This window comes from Microtus pennsylvanicus, chromosome 11, assembly GCF_037038515.1.
Source record: "Microtus pennsylvanicus isolate mMicPen1 chromosome 11, mMicPen1.hap1, whole genome shotgun sequence".
Taxonomy (NCBI): Eukaryota; Metazoa; Chordata; class Mammalia; order Rodentia; family Cricetidae; genus Microtus; species Microtus pennsylvanicus.
Window position 1 is genome coordinate 3,977,850 of NC_134589.1, and position 23,905 is coordinate 4,001,754.

The 23,905-nt window shown below is 54.9% G+C and overlaps 1 protein-coding gene across 2 annotated transcripts in view; it reads left to right on the plus strand.

The window, feature by feature from the left end:
- Positions 1 to 23,905, plus strand: part of Dnah17 (dynein axonemal heavy chain 17) — a 107,021-nt gene that overhangs the window by 31,279 nt on the left and 51,837 nt on the right. The window contains exons 25-43 of one of the 2 annotated variants that reach the window (XM_075989966.1): positions 99 to 347; positions 3,595 to 3,717; positions 4,700 to 5,047; positions 5,134 to 5,225; positions 5,522 to 5,648; positions 6,201 to 6,353; positions 8,316 to 8,441; positions 9,022 to 9,108; positions 10,871 to 10,996; positions 11,629 to 11,789; positions 12,523 to 12,679; positions 13,532 to 13,636; positions 17,087 to 17,244; positions 17,628 to 17,766; positions 17,915 to 18,142; positions 18,362 to 18,499; positions 19,389 to 19,521; positions 20,138 to 20,265; positions 20,890 to 21,038. In XM_075989966.1, the coding sequence (XP_075846081.1) occupies positions 99 to 347; positions 3,595 to 3,717; positions 4,700 to 5,047; positions 5,134 to 5,225; positions 5,522 to 5,648; positions 6,201 to 6,353; positions 8,316 to 8,441; positions 9,022 to 9,108; positions 10,871 to 10,996; positions 11,629 to 11,789; positions 12,523 to 12,679; positions 13,532 to 13,636; positions 17,087 to 17,244; positions 17,628 to 17,766; positions 17,915 to 18,142; positions 18,362 to 18,499; positions 19,389 to 19,521; positions 20,138 to 20,265; positions 20,890 to 21,038 (2,927 nt within the window). Of the gene's footprint in view, positions 1 to 98; positions 348 to 3,594; positions 3,718 to 4,699; positions 5,048 to 5,133; positions 5,226 to 5,521; positions 5,649 to 6,200; positions 6,354 to 8,315; positions 8,442 to 9,000; positions 9,109 to 10,870; positions 11,003 to 11,628; positions 11,790 to 12,522; positions 12,680 to 13,531; positions 13,637 to 17,086; positions 17,245 to 17,627; positions 17,767 to 17,914; positions 18,143 to 18,361; positions 18,500 to 19,388; positions 19,522 to 20,137; positions 20,266 to 20,889; positions 21,039 to 23,905 lie in introns of both variants that reach the window. The other variant, XM_075989967.1, reaches the window with a different exon arrangement.

A 23,905-nucleotide genomic window follows, 5' to 3' on the forward strand; every position in this document is an offset into this window, starting at 1 on the left:
AAACTCTCCAACAGCAGACGGCGGCGCAGGGCTCTGGTCACTGAGAGAGGGTGGAGCAGGGCGCCTGCCGGCACCAAGGGAAGATGCTGTCCCTGCAGGTCAACACTAGCATCGACGACTGGAAGACCACCAAATGGAAGGACATCAATGTGGAGCAGATGGACATTGACTGTAAGAAGTTTGCCAAGGACGTGAGGTCTCTAGACAAGGAGATGAAAACTTGGGATGCCTTCGTGGGGCTGGACAACACGGTGAAAAACATGATCACATCCCTGCGTGCCGTGAGCGAGCTGCAGAACCCCGCCATCCGAGACCGCCACTGGCAACAGCTCATGCAGGCCACCCAGGTACCACGGCTTGATGCAGGGCGGACCGAGGGGCCAGCAGGTGGGCTAGCCTGGGTTGCCTGGGCGGTGGGGGTGGGGTGTCAGTGCACGAGGTTGACAAAGCTGGACCTGAGCTGCTTCTGTACCGTGGTTCGGAGCTGGGGTGGGGGTGGGGGTGCATGTTTGCCTTCGACTCTGCTGGTTTTAAATCCTTTGACTTGTTACAGGTGTGCAATGTATTTTGGTTGTCTTCGTCCGCCCATTACTATCCCTCACCCCCTCTTATTCCCACCAAACCCTTTCTCCTTCCCAACCCCCCCCCCCCCTTATTTTCATGTCTTTTTGTTTGCTTGTCTTATTTATTGTAGCTCCCTGAGTTTAGTTTAGTTTAGTTTAGGGCTTCCCTGAGCATGGAGGTGGGGTTATTTAGCTAAAGCAGAGGTAACTTAGCAGTGGCCACGGCGCTGAAGAAAATGACTCCTCCCACCATTCCACCAGCAGCCATTTCTTGCTGTGGGGCCTTGTGAATTTTTACCGGTTTGACCAGCTATGAGTCATTATACTAACTATGCCCACTGCACACAGAAGCTTCTCTGGTTCTGGCCGAGAGCAGCATTCATCTCTGGGTATAATCGTAAATATTTAGAAGGCAGTGTGGCACCGTGTCCCTTCAGCAAAACACAGTAGTTTGTTCCCCCTATGGCCTATACCTCCCAAGCCATGGACTTCTGACGAGGTCTACACTAACAGGCGTAAGTTTCTCCCCTGTGGAGTAGGCATCAAATCCTGTCAAAACGTGTTTGTTCACCCTATGGCCACCATGCCACTATTGCACTAGTGAGCACATCTTTTGGCAGGTTAGTGTTGGCTGCCATGACCTTGAAACTCAATCACCTTCCAAGGCCTGACGTACTCAGTTCATATCAGGCCCTGCAAATTACATAGCCAGTTCTGATTGTCACGTACTTCCCACATATAATGGCACAGGATCTACATTACCATTCCAAAACATAGAGAAGGGAGCATAGTGAGGAAATACTGGACCAAAGCAAGACTGAAAACTTTAAACAGAGACTGCTCATTTGTTTCCTGGCTGCCCAGACCTGATTAATCACACAGAAACTATATTAATGACAACAGTGTTTGGCCAATAGCTTAGGCATATTCCTAGCTAGCTCTTACATCTTAAATTAACCCATTTCTATTATTTTATATTTTACCATGAGGCTCGTGGTTTGTTACCTCTTGCTTCTTGGGTGACTACATGGTAACTGCCTCCTTCAGCAGCATGGAGTCTCTCTGGCTCCACCTTTTTTCTCCCAGCATTCAGTTTAGTTTTCCTGCCTAGCTCTATTCTGTCCTGCCATAGGTCAAAATAGCTTCTTTATAAACATAATCATAGCAGACAGAAGGAAATCCCACATCAGAAAATCAGCTGAGAAAACACCAAACTCTGCATTAATAGGTTTTCTGCTCCCCCCCCCCTCAATAATAAGTTTCTCTGCCAACACAATAAACCATATCAAGCCAAACTGAAAAGGTGTAGCAGCAGGCTTATTGAACAAAGCAACTCCCAGGTGAGTTCACCTCTCCCAGAGATGGAGGCCAGAGAAGTCACATGCCCAGGTGAGAGCAGGAAAGTTTATAGATTGTGGGCAAGGGGAGATGATGTGACTGCCACAAGCTGGGTTTGTGCCTAAGTCTGGCCAAAAGCTGAGCGCTTAGGCAGGCACTTGAGCAGCTGGTGGCATCAGGGGAAGAAGTTGCAATAGTTTTGGGTACCTTTGTTCAGAGACTCTCCTGCCAGGTGGGGTTTGGAGAGAGACAGAGACAGAAATGGGGCTTCCCAGCCCATGCAGGGGTGAGCAACTGAACATGCATCTCGACGTCCGGTGTCAAAGCGCTCTTCAGATCTCCAGTTCCTTTCAGCTTTGTTGGCAGCAGCACACTTCCTTCTCTTGGGCTGGTTCCACTCCATTAGCCGCTCTCCTCAGCAGGTGTCCCATGACTCTTAACATCTCTTAACATCTTTGGGGCAGAGTCAGGAAGGCAGCCTATGCCAGCAATCCCAGCCCTGGAGAGGCTGAGGCAAAAGGATTAAGAGTTCAGGGCCAGTCTGGGTTGTGTAGTGAGACACTATCTCAAAAAGAACAAAAGTCAATACGAGGAAAATACCCCCTGGAGACGAGTGGAACACCTAAGGGTGTGGTGGGACGTGGTGGGTGCTTCCCTAAGCATGATCAACATGTGTCAGAGCCACCCTAGGGTGAGACGTCTGTCGGCTCAGAGTCCATGCCCGGAAGCCTGTCTTTGTGACCGTGAGAATGCGAATTTAGGGGTATATGTGTTAGCATCTGCCGCTGCGGCCCCTGAGGTCACCGTAAAAGGAGAAAGTTTACTCCGAGGATGTCTCCATGGTCCTCTGGTCCTGCAGTTCGGGGACTGTGGTGATGTCATCCACGGCAGGGGTACAGGAGAGCAGGGCTGCTCACTCCCTGTGTCCAGGAGGCAGCAGGAGAGGAGGGAACCAGTCCATCAGTGTTCCTTCGAGGGCATACCTGTAATGGCCTCACCTCTCCCTGCTAGATCCCACCATTTCTTCTAACACCTCAGGCTGGAAACTAAGCCTTTGACGCATGGGTTTTGGGGTGTCCCTAAGGATCAAGCCATAGCAGTGGGGTGATGGCAGCGTATTGTTGTGCTCATGGAGAACCAGTAACTTACCGGCTACCCAGAAGGTCCATGCAGCATGGCCTTTTTTCCCGGGCTGCTCTGGCAGGGTGGGTTCTTCACTAACAAAGCCATGCCCTCCCAGATCTGAAAATGTCAGGAAGGAGGATCCAGAACCAGGGTGCTGTTCTCAGCTTCCAGGGATCCGTGAGTTTGCTGGTCTGGGGCCACTCTGTGGCCTCCTCCAGCTGTGCCTCGGAGCCTCACTTCTTCCTTCTGCCACCTGACTTAGGGTGCACCCAGAGATCCAGGATGACCTCATCCTGAGGTCCTCACCGTCGGTGGGTCATGCCCTGAGATCCTAAGTGAGTGTGTGCGGGTATGCGTATGCGCTTCTCACCCCCGCTCCAGAGGGTTCTGTGGTTTACGTGGCTTTATAGAAAAAGCAGTGAGGTTTGGAGAAGGAACCAGCCTGAGTCACGGAGCCCCTGAGTCAGATCACAGCGTGGCCCAGTGGCCAAGGCTCCTCTGAGAGGCCCGCTTCCTGCCGCTGCACGACGCCTGGCCTCACACGAAACACACCTGTTTTCTCCCTTAGGTGAAGTTTGAGATGTCGGAGGAGACCACCCTGGCAGACCTGCTGCAGCTGAATCTCCACAAGTATGAAGACGAGGTCCGCAACATTGTGGACAAGGCCGTGAAGGAGTCGGGCATGGAGAAGGTGGGCGCCAAAGCTGCCGCGTGTGCTTCCCTGCAGGGGATCCTGGGACTCTCTGATGGGTGTGGTGACTGTGAGGGACCAACCTCAGACTTCAGCCTCTGGCTCTGGGAGGTCTAGATGCCTTCCCTCAAAAGAGCTCAAGACAGAAAAATCTTGATCCAGTACCTGCATAGCTCAGTATCATCAAATAGCCCCATTCCTGGCGCTCCTGGCTGTTCTCTCTGAAGCACACAACGGTACACTCTAAGGAGACTCTGGGGTATCGCTCACCTAGGAATGAATCCCCTGATCTGTGAAACAGATCCGGGTGGGGGGTTGCAGACATGGCTCAAGAGTAAAGAACGCTTACTGCTATCCCATCCCCCACAGCAGGCGGCTCACAGCTGCCTGTGACTCCAGCGCCAAGGTGTTCTCTTCTGACCACCATGGGCATCCAGCACTCACACATACATGTGCACACACGAGTGCACACTCACATATCCATAAGTAGCTGACACAGGGTGACACACACCTTTAGTCCCAGCCCCCAGGAGACAGGCAGATGGATCTCTGTGACTTGGAGGCTGGCTAGGGCTACATAGTAAGGCTCTGTCTCAAAAGCCCGAAACAGGGTGGAGGTTGGTGTGAACTTAACACCTGCCATTTCAAAAACACCTTCAGTCCAGAAAGTCAGTGCACTCCCTAGCTTTATTCCAAGTCCCTCCCTGAGCTCACCACCCCCGATGCTCGAGGCTTGGGAATTGGCCGTTTTTGACAAAATGACTGATGAGCATCTTAAGGGAGAGTTTATTCTGGCTTACGTGTGTGTGGAGGGGTGGTGCACAGTCCCTCCTGGAGGAAGGCATGGCGGCAGGAAGCTTCCTAAAGGTTGCAAGACCTTCCCAAACTGCAGCACCGGGTAGGGATCAAGTGCACAAGACACGTTGAGCTTGTGGGTTACGCTTTGCCTTCAAAATGCTCCCTGTTTCTGTCGCCCTGAAAGGTCCTGAAAACCTTGGACGTTACCTGGACCACCATGGAATTCGAGCACGAGCCGCACCCGCGAACGGGCACCATGATGCTCAAGTCCGATGAGGTGCTGGTGGAGACCCTGGAGGACAACCAGGTGCAGCTGCAGAATCTGATGATGTCCAAGTACCTGTCCCACTTCCTGAAGGAGGTGACCAGCTGGCAGCAGAAGCTGTCCACGGCAGACTCTGTCATCTCTATCTGGTTTGAGGTCCAAAGAACCTGGAGCCACCTGGAGAGCATCTTCATTGGCTCTGAAGACATCAGAGCCCAGCTCCCGGAGGATTCCAAGCGCTTTGACAGCATCGACCAGGAGTTCAAGGCGAGCTCAGCCCCTGGGTGTTCCCAGAAACGGCCGCTGTGGACGAGATGGGCCCTGACGCTTCTGTCCTCCCCTTCTCCTTCCAGGCCTTGATGGCAGATGCCGTGAAGACCCCGAACGTGGTGGAAGCTACCAACAAACCGGGTCTCTATGATAAACTGGAGATGCTGAAGAAGAGGTGGGTCCCCATACGTCCATCTGAGGTGTCGTTGGAGCACTGTCGTGTGGCACCAGCTGTGCAAAGGCACAGGTCATAGACTAAGAACGTTCATCACTGAGATGGATTAGGAGCTGGGAGGTGGTCAGAACTGGTGGGGAATGAGGGCATCTGGCTAGAGTCTCTGAGTTCATCCGGGTCTATGGAGAAAAGGCTGATCTGAATCGTCTGGGTCTGTGCCTTCAGCTATCTGAGAGGATGAGCTGGCCGAGGGCCCTGCAGAAAAAGACCAACGGGCTCCTCTTCCTCCCTCTTAGTTTGGCTGTGTGTGAAAAGGCCTTGGCTGAATACCTGGAGACAAAGAGATTGGCCTTCCCAAGGTTCTACTTTGTCTCCTCGGCTGACCTGCTGGACATTCTTTCCAACGGAAATGACCCTGTGGAGGTAGACAGGGCCCCAGCTGTGGAAACCCCTGCACCTAGGAGCCCTGGGTTAGAGGACAAACCCACCATGCACTCTGCACACAGTGCGGCTTTGGGCAAGGCGGCTGACCCAGCTCTGCTTGTTTTCCTTTTATGGAATGGATGAGAAGTTGCAGGGACCAGGGGTGGGGTGGGGGCTTCGTGGGCACCTGGAAGACACTCTGAGCTGTTCTCCTTGTGGTCCTCATAAGCTTTGCCCTAAGGCATACTCTGAAATCTAGGAAGACACTTCCCAGGACTCCTTGAAAAGAGAGGTCATGTTTCATTTCAATAATAAAACTATAGGCCAGGCATGGAAAAGGGTGCATGCCTGGAACCTCAGCAGAGGCTCTGGTAACTGTGCCCTGCCCAACGCCAGTTCTGGCTGATGTCTGTGGTCGGCTGAGCCACACTCAGCATCAGTCAAAGACAGGGCAGATATTCCCAAGATGGAAGAGAAAGGATGGAAAAGAGAAGGCTCAGACCCACTGCAGGGAGCCCGGAGCCATGGGCAACTCCAGGGTCCTTCCCCCAGGTGAGCCGCCACCTGTCCAAGCTCTTCGACAGTCTGTGTAAGCTCAAGTTCCGTCTGGACGCTGAAGGGAAACCGCTCAAGTTTGGGCTGGGGATGTACAGCAAGGAGGACGAGTTCGTGGACTTTGATAAGGAGTGTAACCTCTCGGGCCAGGTGAGCCTGCCCATCAAGCGGTGAGGCTGGGGGGAGGGGGACAGGCTGTGCACTGTGCATGCCTCTCTTCTACCGCTCAAAGAAATGCTTGGGCGGAGGGGGGGGGGGGCTCTTTTCTATCTGATTTATAAATGTGTTTATTTGTGTGGAGTGCATGTGTCATGGTTTGCAAGTGGAGGTCAGAGGCCAACTTCCAGGAATCCTTCCACCGCGTTGGCCCCAGAGACTGATATTAAGTTGTCAGGCCTGGCAGCAAGCACCTTTGTCTGCTGAGCCATCTCCCTGGTCCCCACTGAGAGACTTTACCAAACAGCCTTCCTGCAGGGTGTGGTGTGACTGCATCTAAGGGGTAAAGGAATGGGGCTGTGCTCTCTGAACTGCCAGTCCCTAGCCCCAGTCACGGGAAGTGGCCATGGTGCTTCCGTGGGTTCAGGGCAACCTTGAGGTCCTGGTTCTTCCCAGCAAGCCTGTCGCCACACTTGGACTGCCTGGTTCTGCTGGCAGCCAGCTTCCTCCTGGCCCTTCCCCCGCCTCGGTGTCCAGTCACTGAAATGCTTCGGCCATTAACCCTAGGGGAATGTGATGAGGGGTGAGCCAGAAACTCACACGAGAGTGGGGGAGCTCTAGAGGCCAGCTCACGCCTGTGTCCCTCCTGCTTCCCGGGGACAATGGCAAGGTCTCCTCATTGGGGGCTAGGTCCCCTCATGATAATGATAACTAGAAAAGATAGTCCACCCTCCCTAGAGGACTCTATTCCTCCATCCCGGGGCAGTCGTGAAGGCTGTGGTGCTGGGAATGAGTCCAGGGCCCCAGGAGGGAGCAAGGTAGTCGGGCTCCCACTGAGATAGACTCTTCTCTGGATGCCTGCCTGCTCCCTTCTCTGATTTAGGGATAATTGTATACTCTACAAGTCTTTGCAAAGGTATTGTTGGCTTACTAATGTGGCTATTAAGTGGGTCGGCATTGGGGGCTTTTTTCTTTGCACTTTATCTTATCTTTGTGTATGTGTGTGTGTGAGCAAGTGTGTCACTGGACTCGCGCAGAGGCTGAAAGGCAGATTTGTGTCCTTGGTCCCCTCCTTCCACCTTTATGTGGATTCTGAGGACTGACCCTGTCCCAGGCTCATGCAGCAAGTGCCTCTACCTACTGGGCCATCTCACTGGCCCCGGATGGGCCATTATGCTACTCGCTGAAAACCTTAGCATTTCTGCCCCTGGCGAGCATGTTATTGGTGGCCTGGACTAAACATCCAAGTTCTTGGCATCTTGTTTAAAGAGTTGAAGAAGCTCACACAGGTAGTAAAGCAGCCAGGGTGCGGGGAGGGGTGTTGTTAAGAAGCAAAGCAGAGGTGTCGAGTAGATACGCAGTAAGGGCAGCGGGTGCTCAGATGGACGGCTTAGAGCCCTGGCTGTGCCCACCACTTCCTTTTGTGGATCCAGTTGGTGGAGGAGTTGTTAAAGGTCAGGGGCAGGGCTCTCCTTTAATTGACAGGCTTGGGTTCTATAGGCTGTTGTTCACTGCACACATCCTTCTTCATGTCCCTGGTTTTGATCGTGTGCATGCCCAGTCCTGCAAACCCATGAGATAGTTAACGGGATTCCCCCTAAAAGTTGACTAAGAGACACATTCTGACTCACTGCCCATGTTCCCAAAGCTGGTCCACACAGGACCCATGCACCGCTTCTAGATCCAGGATGTGTTTGGTCACAGGAAGGGAGTTACTAGTTAGCCACAGATCAGAGGATTGGTGGTTCTGTCTAGAAAGGGGTGATACTGAAGCTCACCACAGTGGAGGTCCTAGGGGGCCAGCAGGTCTGTTGGGAAAGGAATGTGTGAAGGCCAGGACAGGCAGGGTCTCAGGCTACTAAGCTATCCCTAGCTTGCCTGCCTCAGGTATGCAAATCACTGGGATGAGATGTGGTGGGGGAGGGGCTGCCAAGTCAATGTGAGGTCTTTCCCCAGGTGGAAGTGTGGCTGAATCGGGTGCTGGACCGAATGTGTGCCACGCTGCGCCACGAAATTCCAGAAGCCGTAGTGACATATGAGGAAAAGCCGAGGGAGCAATGGATCTTTGACTACCCAGCCCAGGTCTGACTTGCTTGGGACCCCCTGCAGTGCAGGTCCACGGGGGATCTCGTGGCCCCAGCTTGCCCTCTCTCTGTTGAGAATGGGTTTATCTGTTTGGCATGAGGTCTTTTAAAGAGAATTTTTTCCTTTACTTTTATGTGTATGGCTGTTTTGCCTGTGTATATGTAAGTGCACCGCTTGCATGCAGTGCCTGTGGAGGCCAGAAGAGGGCATCAGATCTCCTGGAACTGGAGATGGTTGTAAACGTCTATGTAGGTCCTGGGAATCAAACCCAGGTCCTTTGGAAGAGCAGTTGGTGCTCTTAACCACTGAGCTGTCTGGTTAGCCTCATGATGTCATCTTTTATCTTGGGGGTGGGTTAGGATTAAGGGGTTTCAAGACAGAGTTCTCCATGCTTCACTGGAACTGAATCTGTAGACCACGCTAGCCTTTAACTCAGAGACCCATTTACCTCTGCTTCCCGAGTGCTGGGACTAAAGGCGTGTGCCATCCCTGCCCACCTATGACCTCATCTCATCATCCATAAAGAACAGTTTCTCATGTCCGGCGTCATTTCCAGGTGGCACTGACGTGCACACAGATCTGGTGGACAACTGAGGTGGGCCTGGCATTTGCGAGGCTGGAGGAAGGATATGAAAATGCGATCAAAGACTACAACAAAAAGCAGGTGCGGGAACCCTGGGGCCCTGAAACCGGCAGGCAGTAGCCAGAAGCCCCTTGGATTAACCAGGGTGTCTACTGCTGTGATAAGACACCATGACCAAAAGCAACGTGGGGAGGAATGGGTTCAGTTCAGCTTACAGCCAGGGTGTCAGGGCAGGAACGGACGCCAAGACCATGGAGGATGTTGCTTCCTGGCTTGTTCCCCAAGGCTTGCTCAGCCTGCTTCCCTACACATCCCAGGACCACCTTCTCAGGGGTGGCAGCACCTACTAATTAAGAAAATGAACCATGGGCTTGTCTGGTGTGGACATTTTCTCAGCCGAGGCTCTCTTTCAAATTCCTCCAACTTGTATCAAATTGACATAAAGCTAGACAGCGGGGTCCCTTCTCCAGGTGTTCACTGTGTTCATCGTCCTGTGGGTCAGAAGCAATCATGTTCAGTATCAACTTCAGGAATACAGGACTCAGCATCTCCTCCAGGAATCAGATACCAATTCTGTGGGTCAGAATCAATCACGTAACCATTCAGTATCCAAATCAGATATCAATCCTGTGGGTCAGAAGCAGTCACATAACCACTCAGTATCAACCTCAGGAATACGGAACTCAGCATCTCCCCCAGGAATCAGATACCAACACTAGGTTCTCTTAAGCGTTTATTTGTGCGTGTGTGGAAGTGTGTGTGTATGTGTGTGTGTGTATATGTATGTGCGTGTGTGTGTGTGTGTGTGTGTGCGCGCGCGCTTATGTGTGGAAGTGTGTGTGTGTATGTATGTGCGTGTGTGTGTCTGTGTCCACATGTGCACCCCAGTGTTATGACGAGGTCAGAGGACAGCTTGTGGGGGTCATTTCTCCTTCCAGGAATCGAACTCTGGTCGTCAGGCTTGATGGCAGGCACCTTTATCTGCTGAGCCATCTTGGCAGTACTCTTTTTCCCCTTAATGTACTTGGGTAGGTCTAAAGCTAAGAGAGAGAGAGAGAGAGAGAGAGAGAGAGAGAGAGAGAGAGAGAGAGAAAGAGAGAGAGAGAGAGAAGAGAGAGAGAGAGAGAGAGAGAGAGAGAGAGAGAGAGAGAGAGAGAGAGAGAACCTTGGCTGGTTCCTCAGGAAACAGTCGACCTTATATTTGGGTGAGGGTCTGAAACTTGCCCATTAGGCCAGTGAGCCCTAGGGATCACCCAGTCTCCGCCTCCCTGTTGGTGGGTTTACAAGCACGGGCCACCAGGCCTCACTTCTTTATGTGCGTCCGAAAGCCCTCACCTGGCTGCCCCATCTCGCCATCTCCCCAGGGCCTCCGTCAGCATTTTCTCTTGTTTCTTCAGAACCTCCCTTGTGTGTTGTTTGATCCATTATGCCGACTTTACAGGAACAGGAAGCTGGGTTGTTTTTTTTTTTTTTTAATTTCATGTGCATTAGCATCTGATTCCCTAGAACTGGATTTACAGACAGTTGTAAGCTGCCATATGGGTGCTGGGAATTGAACCCGGCTCCTTTGGCTGAACACCCAGTTCTCTTAACCGCTGAGCCATTTCTCCAGCCCCCAGGGAGCTGTTTCTACTGAATGCACATGCTCCTCCTCCTCAGGGGCCCCATGGTATCTCCACATGGAGGAGAGGAACTTTTCCATTCTTTCACTGTGGTAAACACAGGCTGGTGAACTTATCCACACACTCTCTGTGACACCCCACAGCCCGGGCATCCAGCCCAACGGTCCCCCGAGGGTGGTGGCTGCCAGCCAGGGTCCCAGCACTGCTGTCCCTTTCTGTAGATCAGCCAGCTGAATGCGCTCATCACGCTGCTCATCGGGAATCTCAGCGCTGGCGACAGGATGAAGATCATGACCATCTGCACCATTGACGTGCACGCCCGGGACGTGGTGGCCAAAATGATCACCGCCAAGGCAGGAGCACGCCTGTTCTCGGGGGGCTGGGGAGGCCTGGGAACTGGGATCGGGGCTGGCCATACACTGGAGGAATCCAGCCTCTGCCATCTCCTCCTTCCAGGGAGGTGTCGGAGGAGGAAGTTGCTGTCCTTCACACACACACACACACACACACACACACACACACGCACGCACGCACGCACACAATCAATAGAGGTCAGATGAGTAGGTCAAGTTTCCATTCCTTCATGTCTGTTCATGTGTGTGCACCTGTGGGGGCCAGTGGGCACTGTCTATCTCTTTTTGGAGACAGGGTCTCTTACATTGGCCTGGAACTCAGCGAGCAGGTAAGACTGGCTGGCCAGGGAGCCCCAGGGGTCCTGCACCCACCTCCACAGCACTGGGATTACAAGCACACACCACCGTCACACTGGCTGACTCCACATTACACGGGTCCTGGGGATTGAACTCAGGTGTCTTAGACTCTCAGCAAGTTCTTTACCGACGCGGCCAACTCCCCAACTGCACGTGTTCCTCTTTGTAGCAGGCCGCCCCCCAGGGTGTGGGAACAGTTATATATAGGATCAAGAGGGGAGCCCCAGGGACTGGCCTGGAGCCAAGACACCTTCGGTGTCCTTCCGCAGGTGGAGAGCTCGCAGGCCTTCACCTGGCAGTCGCAGCTCCGACACCGCTGGGACGAGGAGAAGAAGCATTGCTTTGCCAACATCTGCGATGCCCAGATCCAGTACTCCTATGAGTACCTGGGCAACACCCCGCGGCTGGTCATCACCCCGCTCACAGACAGGTGAGCACCCGACACCCAGATCCAGTACTCCTACAAGTACCTGGGCAACACCCCGCGGCTGGTCATCACCCCGCTCACAGACAGGCGAGGACCCGACACTCTTCCCTCCTCACCACACACCCCCTGGACCCCTTCTCCACAGTTCTTCTCACCCTCAGCTCTGAGACTAGAAGAACCCACATCTAGGTGAGGAGGTCCTGGGCTTATGATCCAGCCCAGACACCAGGCAGAGTGGGGGACCGTGGGGGCAGCTTTAGGCTGAGTCCTTGGTCTGACGTTGACCGTGTCCTCTTGGGAGTTAGTTACTTCAGCTCTCTGAGGTCTTCAAAGCAGGGAGCATGGCACGTCAATCCCCAACGAGTGTGTGAGCGTTGAGTAAATTATAGGACAATAGCCGCACTCAGCCCAGAAACCGTGTCTGACGAGTCCAGAGGGCCCACTACCCAAACCCACAGGAGGGCCATGCCGGCACCACGCCTGCACCACGCCGGCACCACGCCTGTCCCTCAGTCCCATCAGTGTTCCTGCTTTCTGCCTTTTGTCCTTCGAGGGCTCAGCAAGTGCTATAGTCCAACAGTTTAAAAAAAACTGGCCCTGGGGTCACAGGGTCACAGTGTGGAGCGGGCCCTGGGGTCACAGAGTCACAGTGCGGAGCTGGCCCTGTGGTCACAGGGTCACAGTGCGGAGCGGGCCTGGGGTCACAGTGCCACAGGTAACTGGGGGTCCTTGGCAGGTGCTACATCACCCTCACGCAGTCTCTCCACCTGATAATGGGTGGAGCCCCTGCTGGCCCGGCTGGCACAGGCAAGACTGAGACAACCAAGGACCTGGGCAGAGCCTTGGGCACCATGGTGTACGTCTTCAACTGCTCCGAGCAGATGGACTACAAGGTATGTGGACTCAAGAATGTGTGGTCCCCACAAACAGAACCCTGGGGACAGTGACGAGGCATTCAGAATGCCCTGCCGGCGCTTTTGGAGGTCCATGTGTCCTAGAGGGACCCCCACTCATGACCACCATTGTCCCAATGATGAGAGACCACAGAGAAGAAGTGAGGACCCGCTTCATGTTCAACATGGGCTTAGGGTGACTGTAGTGTCCTGATGGACTCTGAAGGGGACAAGAGATGGAGGAGTCAGTCCCATCGAGCACAGAAACTTAGGGGTCATGTCTACTCAGAGAACTGAATGGGAGGGGAGAGGCCCCAGCAGTAACAGGAGGAGTGTGGGGGCCCTCAGTCTTCAGGGGACTCCCTCCCCTTGGATGAGTCCCACAGCCTACGGGTCCCATCCTGAGGCTGAGGACAATGCCCATGACCCCTCCTGAGTGACGGTCATACCATCATGCCCCGCTCATGGGCCCTAGGAAAGTGAGGTCAGGTGACCTGACAAGGGATTTCCGTTTGGACCCCGTGGCTGTGTCGATTGCCCTGTAGGAGACAGAATAGCACACTCATAGGGAAAGGTCCTCCAAAGAGCTGGCAGCCCCGGCCCACCTGGAGGATCCTTCCTTCATGCATAAAATGAGAAGGTGAAGGGGGACTGCTGAGGACTTTCTAGCTGTATCTCTGCCTGAGCCTTCTGCTTAGAGAGACGTTGGGACCGTGCCCATAGACGGGTCAGGCGTGAAAGGATGCTGTCCCAGGCATGTGCCAGATCCACAGGAGTGTGCCAAGATGCAAACCTGCTTCCTGCAGGCCTTTGGAAGCCACTCCCTCCCCTGATATGTCTTTCTCTTTGTAGTCTTGTGGGAACATCTACAAGGGCCTAGCCCAGACGGGAGCCTGGGGCTGCTTTGATGAGTTTAACCGGATCTCCGTGGAGGTCTTGTCTGTGATCGCTGTGCAGGTAGGGCCCTTCTGCTCGGTCTGTGGTTCAATGGAGGAGCCTGGAGCTTTGCCCAACTTTGTGGCATCTGAGACACCAGAGACCCTCTGCCTGTCCACCCCAACAGCTGGGCACTGGGCGATGGGATGACACAAAGATGCCTCGGACCAACCCCTGCCCTGGTTCCTACTGGCCCTCAGTAGTTTCCACACAGAGGAAATAGAGTCAGAGATGGCAGCCCCTGTGCCTAGGGAGACGGGGAGGAGTAACGGATACTGCTTGGAGATGCTAACATGGAAAATTACCTTGGGTGTGGTAGCGCATGCCTATAATCCCTGCCACCTTGGGATGCAAAGCCAGGAGGATCGCCACAAGTTCAAGGCCAGACTGGTCTATGCAACAAACTGCATGTTAGGCAGGACTATAGATTGAGTCTCTGTTTTGAAAAGAGAGGGAGAGAGGATATTTTATAACCCTTAGTTGCCTTTGTGATTGTACAGTCGGGCAGCAGGCTAAGCCCAAGTGGTCCAGAATGTACCATCCCGCCGTGTAAGCAGTCTGTGTCTACAGGCTGAGCAAAGTGGGGCAGCTGGGTTGGTCACAGTTGGCTCTGTCTTACCCGAACATGGTTCAGACAACAGTTGGCTGCCCGCAATGGACATGCCTGGGACTCAGCCATGTGCTTCAGGAATGAAGTTACAGTGTCTTTAGGCATTGGTTGGCTACAGTGTATTCAGTAGATATCCAAGGCTAGAGAAACCCTTACCGAAGCTTAAGTTCAGTGTGGAGGTGGCCAGGCCAGACCACTGAGCCTGGCAGCAGAGAGGCAGAGGACAGCGAAGTGCTTTAGCAGAGGAGGAATTGGGGGGGAGGGGAACTGTGGAGGTGACTAACAGGTCAGGAGTGGGTGGGGGAAGTGTGGCCCTCTGTCTAGAGAATTCCCTAGCAGGGCACAGGACAGCGGTGGGGAACCCAAGGCAAGACAAAAAGGAGCAGGGTCCTCGAACGGGGTGAGAACGGTTATGCCAGCACCCCCAGCTTTTACACTCACCTGCACGGCCCTGCCATGTGTGTTGAATGGTCATTGTCATCTTTTCAGACAGGAGCCCCTGGTGCCCGATAGGCTGGAGAAACAGTAGGTGCTGTGGTCAGCTGAGGCTAGCCTCCAGGCCCAGGTCAACTTGCAATCCCATCTCTGGAGCCCCAGGCCAGAGGCCCCACTTTGGGGGTCCTGAGAAGCCAGGCCTAGCTACTTGCCCCAAACCCAGACAGAAAAAGGAATAGTGGGAAATGGGAAAGGAAGACGGGGGACAGCATTCTTGTCCTGGGTGGGGTGGGGGTGTGCAGGCAGCAGAAGCGCTAGCAAGAGCTCCAAGGTTACACAGGAAGGGGTGCTGGGGGTGAGGGTTCCAGTCTTGTCACAAGACGTTGGTTCCTGGCACAGAAGTTGACCACCAAAGAGAATTAACCTAAGAAAAGTGAGTCGGGTGAAGGTCTAGGCGCCCAGGTTCACCCTGCTGTCTATTACCCACCGACCACCTGTCAGCCCAATGACAAGCCAGAGCTTTGTAGCAGAGCAGCTGCTAATCCTGTTGGGATTTCAGTAGGAAAAGTCAGTGGGGTGGGCAGGGGGCAGGGCTCCTGACCACCCATGCAGGGGTGCAGCAGAGAGAGGACCCGGGGGAAGCTTACCTCCAGAGCTCTTGGCAGCCCCCCATTTCCCAGTCTGAGAAAGGCCAACTGAGTTTGCCAAAATGGTAGCCGCTCCGCCACCCTCCTCATTCCGGCCTAACTACCAGCCCCGACCCAGTATGCACCCAAAGCTCTGCCCCACTCCCAAGTCAGGGACCAAACCCTAGAGCGGTCCAGGGAGCATGTTTTGTTTGTGGGCACGAAAGACCTGGGAACAGAATGCTGGGAAGCTTCTGGCAGCAGGCGATGCTCCCAGTTCTTGCCCTCTAGTCCTGCCCAGGTGTGAGCCCTGTGGGCTCCACCATGACCCACACAGCACTGCCTAGCAAGACCAGGCCAGCAAGCTGTGGGCTGGGCAGAGGAGCTGATATCAGGCCCAGAGATTTCGATCACAAGCCAGGAGCTCCCTCAAGTGGTGATTTTATATATTGCAGCTGCATCCTGCAGGTTTCTCTAAAATCCCAAGCACAGACCAGATGCCTCCTTGATAAGCCGGAGGTGGCCTCAGAGACTCTTGTCTACAGATACTAAAGGGACTCTGGTGGGTTCTTATCAGAAAATTGACAGAATTTAGCCACGGTCATGGCCAGAGGGTGCTCTTGAGCCAAAAGCCTCCCTGCCCCTGACACCTGTGAGTGGCAAGATCACAGGACAGGGCAGCACCGGCAGGAACCATGGGCAGCGACAGTGTGAGGGCATTGCTGGTCACAGCTGCCAGGTCCTGTAACTGGAATGGGGTGCAGGGGTGGGCGATAGTCCAGTCAGTAAAGGGTCCTGTGACTGGAGTAGGGGTATGGGGGGGTGATAGTCCCACCAGTAAAGGGTTCTATAACTGGGGTGGGGTCAAGGGGTGGGCGATAGTCCCATCAGTAAAGGGTCCTGTGACCGGAGTTGAGGGTACAGGGGGTGATAGTCCCACCAGTAAAGGGTTCTATAACTGGGGTGGGGTCAAGGGGTGGGCGATAGTCCCATCAGTAAAGGGTCCTGTGACCGGAGTTGAGGGTACAGGGGGGCAATAGTCCCACCAGTAAAGGGTTCTATAACTGGGGTGGGGTCAAGGGGTGGGCGATAGTCCCATCAGTAAAGGGTCCTGTGACTGGAGTTGAGGGTACAGGGGGGCGATAGTCCCACCAGTAAAGTGCTTGCCACACAGACCTATATAGACCTGAGCTTGATTCCCAGAACTCATGATAGAAAAGGCCTGATGTGGGGCCTGGAGAAATGGCTCGGAGGTTAAGAGCATCTATTCTCCCAGAGGACCCGAGTTCGGTTCCCTACACCCATGCCAGGTTGCTTACAGCTTTGGGGGACCCATCATCCTCTTCTGGCCTCTTTGGGCAGCCAAACACACGTGTACATACAGATGCAAACATACTCATAAATATTTTAAGGGGGAGGGCAGATATTGCCAGGTATCATGGACCACGCCTTTAATTCCACTACTCAGAAGGCAGAGGGAAGCGGATCTCTTGAGTTTGAGGCCAGCCTGGGCTGTTACATAGTGAGACCTTGTTTCGAAACATAAACAGAATCAGAAGCAGTGCTGTGCAGGGGGAGGTGGGAGGAGCCCAGGGACGCTCTGGCAGGCAGTCCAGTCGACCGGTGAGCTACACATTCAACAAGAGACCCTGTCTCAAAAACAGCGAAGTGCAGAGCAATAGAGGAGGACACCCATTGCTATCTGTCTTTCACGTATGTGCATACCAACACAAATGCACACACACATTTGCACACACAGACGGTTCCATGCTGGTGTGTGTCTGCGTACCAACTGTCTAGGTAAAGTGTGTCCAAGATGCAATTCGGGCCAAGAAAAAGAAGTTTAACTTCCTGGGGGAGATAATAAGCCTCATCCCCACTGTGGGCATCTTCATCACCATGAATCCTGGCTACGCCGGACGCACAGAGCTGCCTGAGAATCTGAAGGCCCTGTTCAGGTAAAAGGGGGTGTGTGGGAGAGGGGTGGGGGAGGGGGGAGGGGCTAGCAGTGTCAGGGCTGAAGAGTGAGTGGAGGTGGAGGAGCTAGCTCCCAAGACTGGCAAGAAAGCAGGCAGGTCTGTCAGAAGCCCTGGGGCTCCCCAAGTGAGGGCAGTTCCCCAGCTGAGACACTTCTGTTCATGAGTATTCTGGTTAGAGCAGGCGTGAGGCCCGGAGCTTCCTGACCCGGATATGTGAGGAACCATGGGGAAAAGCTGGAACCCAGCTCCATGTGCCTGGGTTGGCTGGCAGGGACACATACTCCAGGGGAAGAGGGACAGGGGACAACCGAGGAGCCAGGGGAGCTGAAGCGGGGAGAGACAGCTGCTTGCTCACCCCCCAGGCCCTGTGCGATGGTGGTGCCTGACTTCGAGCTGATCTGTGAGATCATGCTGGTGGCCGAGGGCTTCCTGGAAGCCCGGCTGCTGGCCCGGAAGTTCATCACCCTCTACACCCTGTGTAAAGAGCTGCTCTCCAAGCAGGTGTGTTCTTCCAGTTCCAGGGGGATCCTGGTCAAGTCTCAGGGGACCCACGCTTGTTTCTGCCTTCCCTGAGATCCACTCTGAGCCTGGAGTGGCCAGCTGACCACTGTAAGAATGGGCGTTCATATCCCTGTCCCCACCCCCACAGGATCACTATGACTGGGGCCTGCGGGCCATCAAGTCTGTGCTGGTGGTGGCCGGCTCCTTGAAGAGGGGGGACCCAACCCGGGCAGAGGACCAGGTGCTCATGAGGGCGCTGAGGGACTTCAATATCCCCAAGATCGTGACTGATGACTTGCCCGTGTTCATGGGGCTGATCGGGGACCTTTTCCCCGCCCTGGACGTGCCCCGGAAGCGAGACCTGAATTTTGAGAAGGTAATTCTCGCCTCCCCCGACCTCCATCAAACCCAGAGAAGCCTGGTCTTTGTCATAAGGATCCTGGGGCCATGTTCCCCAGCCAATCCTGGGTTTCAGAAATCTGAGGGTCACAGAAGGATCTGGGGTTGGGGCTCTGGGTGACATTAATGCCAACACTTGGAGGCTCATCCACACCAAAGGCCGTCTTCTTGCTCCATCTTCTGCCTTGTCCCCCAGATCATCAAGCAGAGTATAGTGGAGCTCAAGTTGCAGGCGGAGGACAGCTTCGTGCTGAAGGTTGTGCAGCTGGAGGAGCTGCTTCAAGTTCGACACTCGGTGTTTGTCATTGGGAACGCAGGCAGTGGCAAATCCCAGGCAAGTCACCAGCATCTGCCTGTTGTCCCAGCCCCCTGACTCCACCCCATCACCCGCCGCCCATACATCCCACCTGCCTCCCTGAGGCTCCCCCACTGGCATTGCTTGAGGCCATGGTAAGCCCTGGAGGGTGGCACCGGCCAACACCAGTGGCAGTAACTCTGGCATATTCTGAGCCAGTCACGTGTCTGACCATATGCCTCCAGGGCGGGATGCTTAGCCTCTTACCAAGACCCATTTCTGAAGACAGAGAGACCAGGGGACAGCTCAGTTGGTACAGTGCTCGCCTCACAAGCACAGAGACCCAGTCCCCAGAACCACATAAGAAGCCAAGCATGGAGGGCGGGGCACTAGAGAGGCAGAGACGGGAGAATCCCTGGAGCTTGCTGGCCACCAGCCCTAGCTGGCCTAACTGCTAAACTCAGGCACAGTGAGAGAGGCTGTCTCAGAAGGATGTTGATGGTGTTCCTGAAGGTGACACTCAAGGTTATCCTCTGGCACACATGACGGACACGTGTGAGCACACACACACACACAATAACCTTGAATGTCCTTGAAACCCATTTCTCTGAGTGAAAGTCATGAGCCGTTTTCTTCAGTTTCTTTTGTTTTTCTCAATGCATTACTTGTGTAGCGAGCACGGAGCTTGCGTGCTTTTCTAGGTCCCAGAATAGTCTCAGGCTCTCTCTCTCTGGGATCAGTAGGATGAAGTCAGCTCCCATCACCCAGCCTGCACTGCTGTCCAGGGGACACAGACTCAGCAGCATCTGCTGCTCAGTTCACTAACACACCTGGGGCTGCATAGAGGGTGGCCCCATGCAGACTGTGTGCCAGGCTCTGGGGCAGGTGCTGTGGGCATTGAGTCGGTGAACGATTCCTACCCTCCCAGGTCCTCAAATCCCTCAACAAGACCTATCAGAATCTGAAGAGGAAGCCGGTGGCGGTGGACTTGGACCCAAAGGCTGTCACCTGTGACGAGCTGTTTGGCATCATCAACCCAGCGACCAGGGAGTGGAAAGATGGTAGGTGGGGCGGGCTGTGAGGAATCACCTCTGAGACAGTCGCTGTGCTCAGGGCAGGAGCACAGCAAGGCTTTCTGAGTCCCCGCCTGGTACCTCAGCAGGCTCCCTGGGCCTGGGAGGAATCACAGCCCGTGCAGGTCCACACCACTGCAGGAGAGATAACAGAGCCAGTCCTGGGGTGCCCGGGGCACAGTGCTCCTGCACCACCAGGCAGGCAGGAAGCAGGCATGGAACTGACTCAAGAGTCCAAGTAGAGCCCCCTTTCCTCAGGAAGACCCACAGGTGGAGCTGAGCTGAGTGTGGCAGCCTCCAGCAGGGCACCTCTATCAGAGAAGGGTGGGCCTCTGCCCACAAGGGCCTCAAAAGAGGGGCCAATGGTGGAAAGGGATGGGAGGGTCGGAAGAAGGCAAGGGCAGAGGTGTGGGCAGTACCACGAGGAGCAAGAAAACCACTGTTGTCCCTTAAAATGGGGACCAGCTATCTCTGAGAAAGTGAGAGCAAGCAAGGCCAAGGTCAGATCCACCTGGGCGCGAGCGAGTGAAGGTTCCGGAGTAGCTGGCATGCCATTTAGCCCCTCGGGAGTGGCCATGCATGTCACCAGCCTGCCTCCCTACAGGCCTATTCTCAACCATCATGCGGGACCTGGCCAACATCACGCACGATGGTCCCAAGTGGATTGTCCTGGATGGGGACATAGATCCCATGTGGATCGAGTCCCTCAACACAGTCATGGATGACAACAAGGTGGGTGACCCTGGACTCCCAGCTGAACACCCCCATCCCCACCGAGAGAGTGGGAACTTACACACAGTGCTAGGGGTAGAGGGTGGAGCAGGGCGGCTGGGAGTCCTGCGGGAAGTCCGCAAGGAAAGTCATGAACTGCAGACAGCACCTGCCACAAGGTGTTCTCCAATCAGGACACCGATCCATGCTCTCCTGAGCCCGCCCATGTTTCTGCCTCAGTGATGGCCAGAATACAGCTAGGGGCCCATCCTCCAACTCACAGGTGCACATCATAGTGACACACTTGGGAGGTAGAGATGGCTCCAGAATAATCTAGAAGCGGCTGGAGAAAACAATTCCTCTCAGCGCCGGGGAGGACAAGGCAGGAGGATCATGAATTTAAGACCTGCCTGGGCTGCACAGCAAGACCCTGTCTCAAAATCAGGGCTTCTCAACTGGGCAGAAGACAACATGGAAGGGTTCCCATAGAGGGGAGAGTTGTGGTTTTTGAAGGGATGTCTGTGTTGGCTAGGAACCAGGCAGGCATGCGGGGGCTGGAGGAAAGGAAAGCTGAGAGACGTGGGTTCAGTGTGGTCTGTGTGTCTGCCTCAGTGGCTCCTCACTTAGAGACTGCTGCCTCCCCAGGTCCTCACGCTGGCCAGCAATGAGCGAATCCCCTTGAATCGCACCATGAGGCTGGTGTTCGAGATCAGTCACCTGAGGACAGCCACCCCAGCCACCGTCTCCAGGGCTGGCATTCTCTACATCAACCCTGCTGATCTTGGGTGGAACCCGTGAGTAGGGCTTGGGCTCTCTTTATTCCAAACTGCGGCAGAGAAAGTGGTCAGGGGTTCACGTACCCATCCACGCATATAAGTACCACGGGGCCCCTCCACCTCACGTTCAGTGGGCTGTATCCGAAGGGTACACGCTTGCAAGTGTGTTCACCTCACTGTCGCTGCGGTGAAGGGGTGAGAATATGACAGACACTCACTGACACCACCGTATGGCAGCTGCTGAACCCCTCTGGTATAAAAGCTGGGCGCTCAGGGTGCTGGAATAAGGAGGGGCTGGAGATACTGCTGTCCCTGAAGACTGAACTCAAAGCTGCCACGAGGGGGGGGGGCACTCGGGAAGTACAGGATCTGGGCTCAGATTCCCAAAGGAGGTCTGGCACCTATGGGGAGGCCCTGGGTGAATGAAGGCTGAGGACCATTTGTAACGTGAAGAATGGTTCCAGCCTTGCCTGTGGACAACGTGTGGACAATAAGGATGGGGGTGGGGAAGGCGTGGGGATGAGGGTGGAGGAAGGCGTGGGGATGAGGGTGTGGGAAGGCGTGGGGATGAGGGTGGGGGAAGATGTGGGGATGAGGGTGCGGGAAGGCGTGGGGATGAGGGTGGGGGAAGGCATGGGGATGAGGGTGGGGGAAGATGTGGGGATGAGGGTGGGGGAAGATGTGGGGATGAGGGTGCGGGAAGGCGTGGGGATGAGGGTGTGGGAAGGCGTGGGGATGAGGGTGGGGGAAGGCATGGGGATGAGGGTGGGGGAAGATGTGGGGATGAGGGTGTGGGAAGGCGTGGGGATGAGGGTGGGGGAAGGCGTGGGGATGAGGGTGTGGGAAGGCGTGGGGATGAGGGTGGGGGAAGGCGTGGGGATGAGGGTGCGGGAAGGCGTGGGGATGAGGGTGCGGGAAGGCGTGGGGATGAGGGTGCGGGAAGGCATGGGGATGAGGGTGGGGGAAGATGTGGGGATGAGGGTGTGGGAAGATGTGGGGATGAGGGTGGGGGAAGGCGTGGGGATGAGGGTGGGGGAAGGCGTGGGGATGAGGGTGGGGGAAGGCGTGGGGATGAGGGTGGGGGAAGGCGTGGGGATGAGGGTGGGGGAAGGCGTGGGGATGAGGGTGGGGGAAGGCGTGGGGATGAGGGTGGGGGAAGATGTGGGGATGAGGGTGCGGGAAGGCGTGGGGATGAGGGTGGGGGAAGGCATGAACTTGAGAGTGCTTTAAAGTCTTAAGGAACAGATTTGGTGTTGATACTTTCCTGCTTGGACATGTGGCCAATGATCAACAGAAGAGTAAAACTTCAGGGGACACTGAAGGGGCACCTTGAAGCCAATGTCCTTAGTCAGCTGGAGCAGAAATCCACCCATGTTCTAAGAACTATAAGATAAGGATGGATACCTGAGCTGGAAATGATGGGCATTCACCCATCAGTTCATCTACCCATCTGTCCATTTATTCATCCACCCTCCCACCTATCCACCCACCTATCCACCCACCTATCCACCCACCTATCCACCCACCCATCCATCCATCCACCCATCCATCCACCCATCCACCCACACATCCATCCATCCACCCATCCATCCATCCATCCATCCATCATCCATCCATCCATCCATCCACCCACCCATTCACCCACCCATCTACCCACCTATCTACCCACCCAGAAATCAATCTGCCCACCCACTTTTCTACCCATCTGCCCATCCATTTATCTACCCATCTACCCAATCATCAACCCATCTATCCACCCACCTATCCCCAGTCCCACCCCCATCTGTCCACCTGATCCTTTCTTCATACCTTTTGTGTCAGCGGGACCCTGAGCATTCCATGCTGAGGAAGCTGATTTTCCAGGAGAGACGTGGGTCATGATTGCAGACGTCAGTTCTCCTCACCCAACTCACATAGTCTTGGGAGAGAAACAGATACCCAAAAGTGATCTCAGAAGAGACACAAGGGGCAGTGGTGAGCTGCAGAGCTCTGAGGAGAAACTGCAAGGAGCAGGATACTGACAGGGTCACACCTGAGAGACAGCAGGCTCAAGGAAGAAAGTTGGCCAGGACCTGGCAGCCTGGTGCTCACCAAGAGGAAGCCGTGGAATACTGGGGCAGCCGCCAGCACAGAGGTGGCGCTGGAAGTAGCTGTCTGTGAGAGTTCTGAGTTTAAACTTAAGTGTTGGGGGCGGGGGGGGGGAGCTGCGAGAGAAGAGAGGCTTGTCAAGGTGAGACCCAGTCTTGGGCACAGGAAGCTGGCCTGAGGTGTCCAGGCACACACAACTGTGGTAGAGAGAAGGAAATGGAGTTCGTACTTCAGTGCCTTGTCCCTCTTCAGTGGGAGGTAAAGATGTCCACGGGGAGGCAGGCTGCAGAGCCAGGCCAGGCTTCCAGAGGGTGCCGAGGAGGATGGCCCCCTGGCGGGCACAGGACTGGGACCTGGCCAGACACCAGGGGGCTGGAAGCTGCTGAGACAGGAACCTTAGAGTCATCTGCCCAGAAGTACTTGTCATATTCCCGGCATTGCCGTAAGGAAGAGCTGCACGCCAGGTAGCCCCTGAGAGCTGAGGCAGGAAGCCCAAGGTCAACGATGGCGCACACTGGATCCTTGGAGGCTATGGCACAGGATTGATCCCAACTTTTACCAGTTCCTGGTGGCTCGTGACCACCCACGACTGTCTCTACATGGCCCACTGCCAGCACCAGATTCAGGGTCCACTGTAGCTCAGGACAACCACATCTTAAGATCCAGACTTTGATTGTGCCCGCAAAGTCTCCCTCCCTCTGTGAGGCCACACACTTAGTTTCTGGGTGGGTATGGGTCCCTTGCAGCAGCTTGAGTTTTTGGGGAGAACAGAAGACAGGAAGGGGGGGCTGAACTGA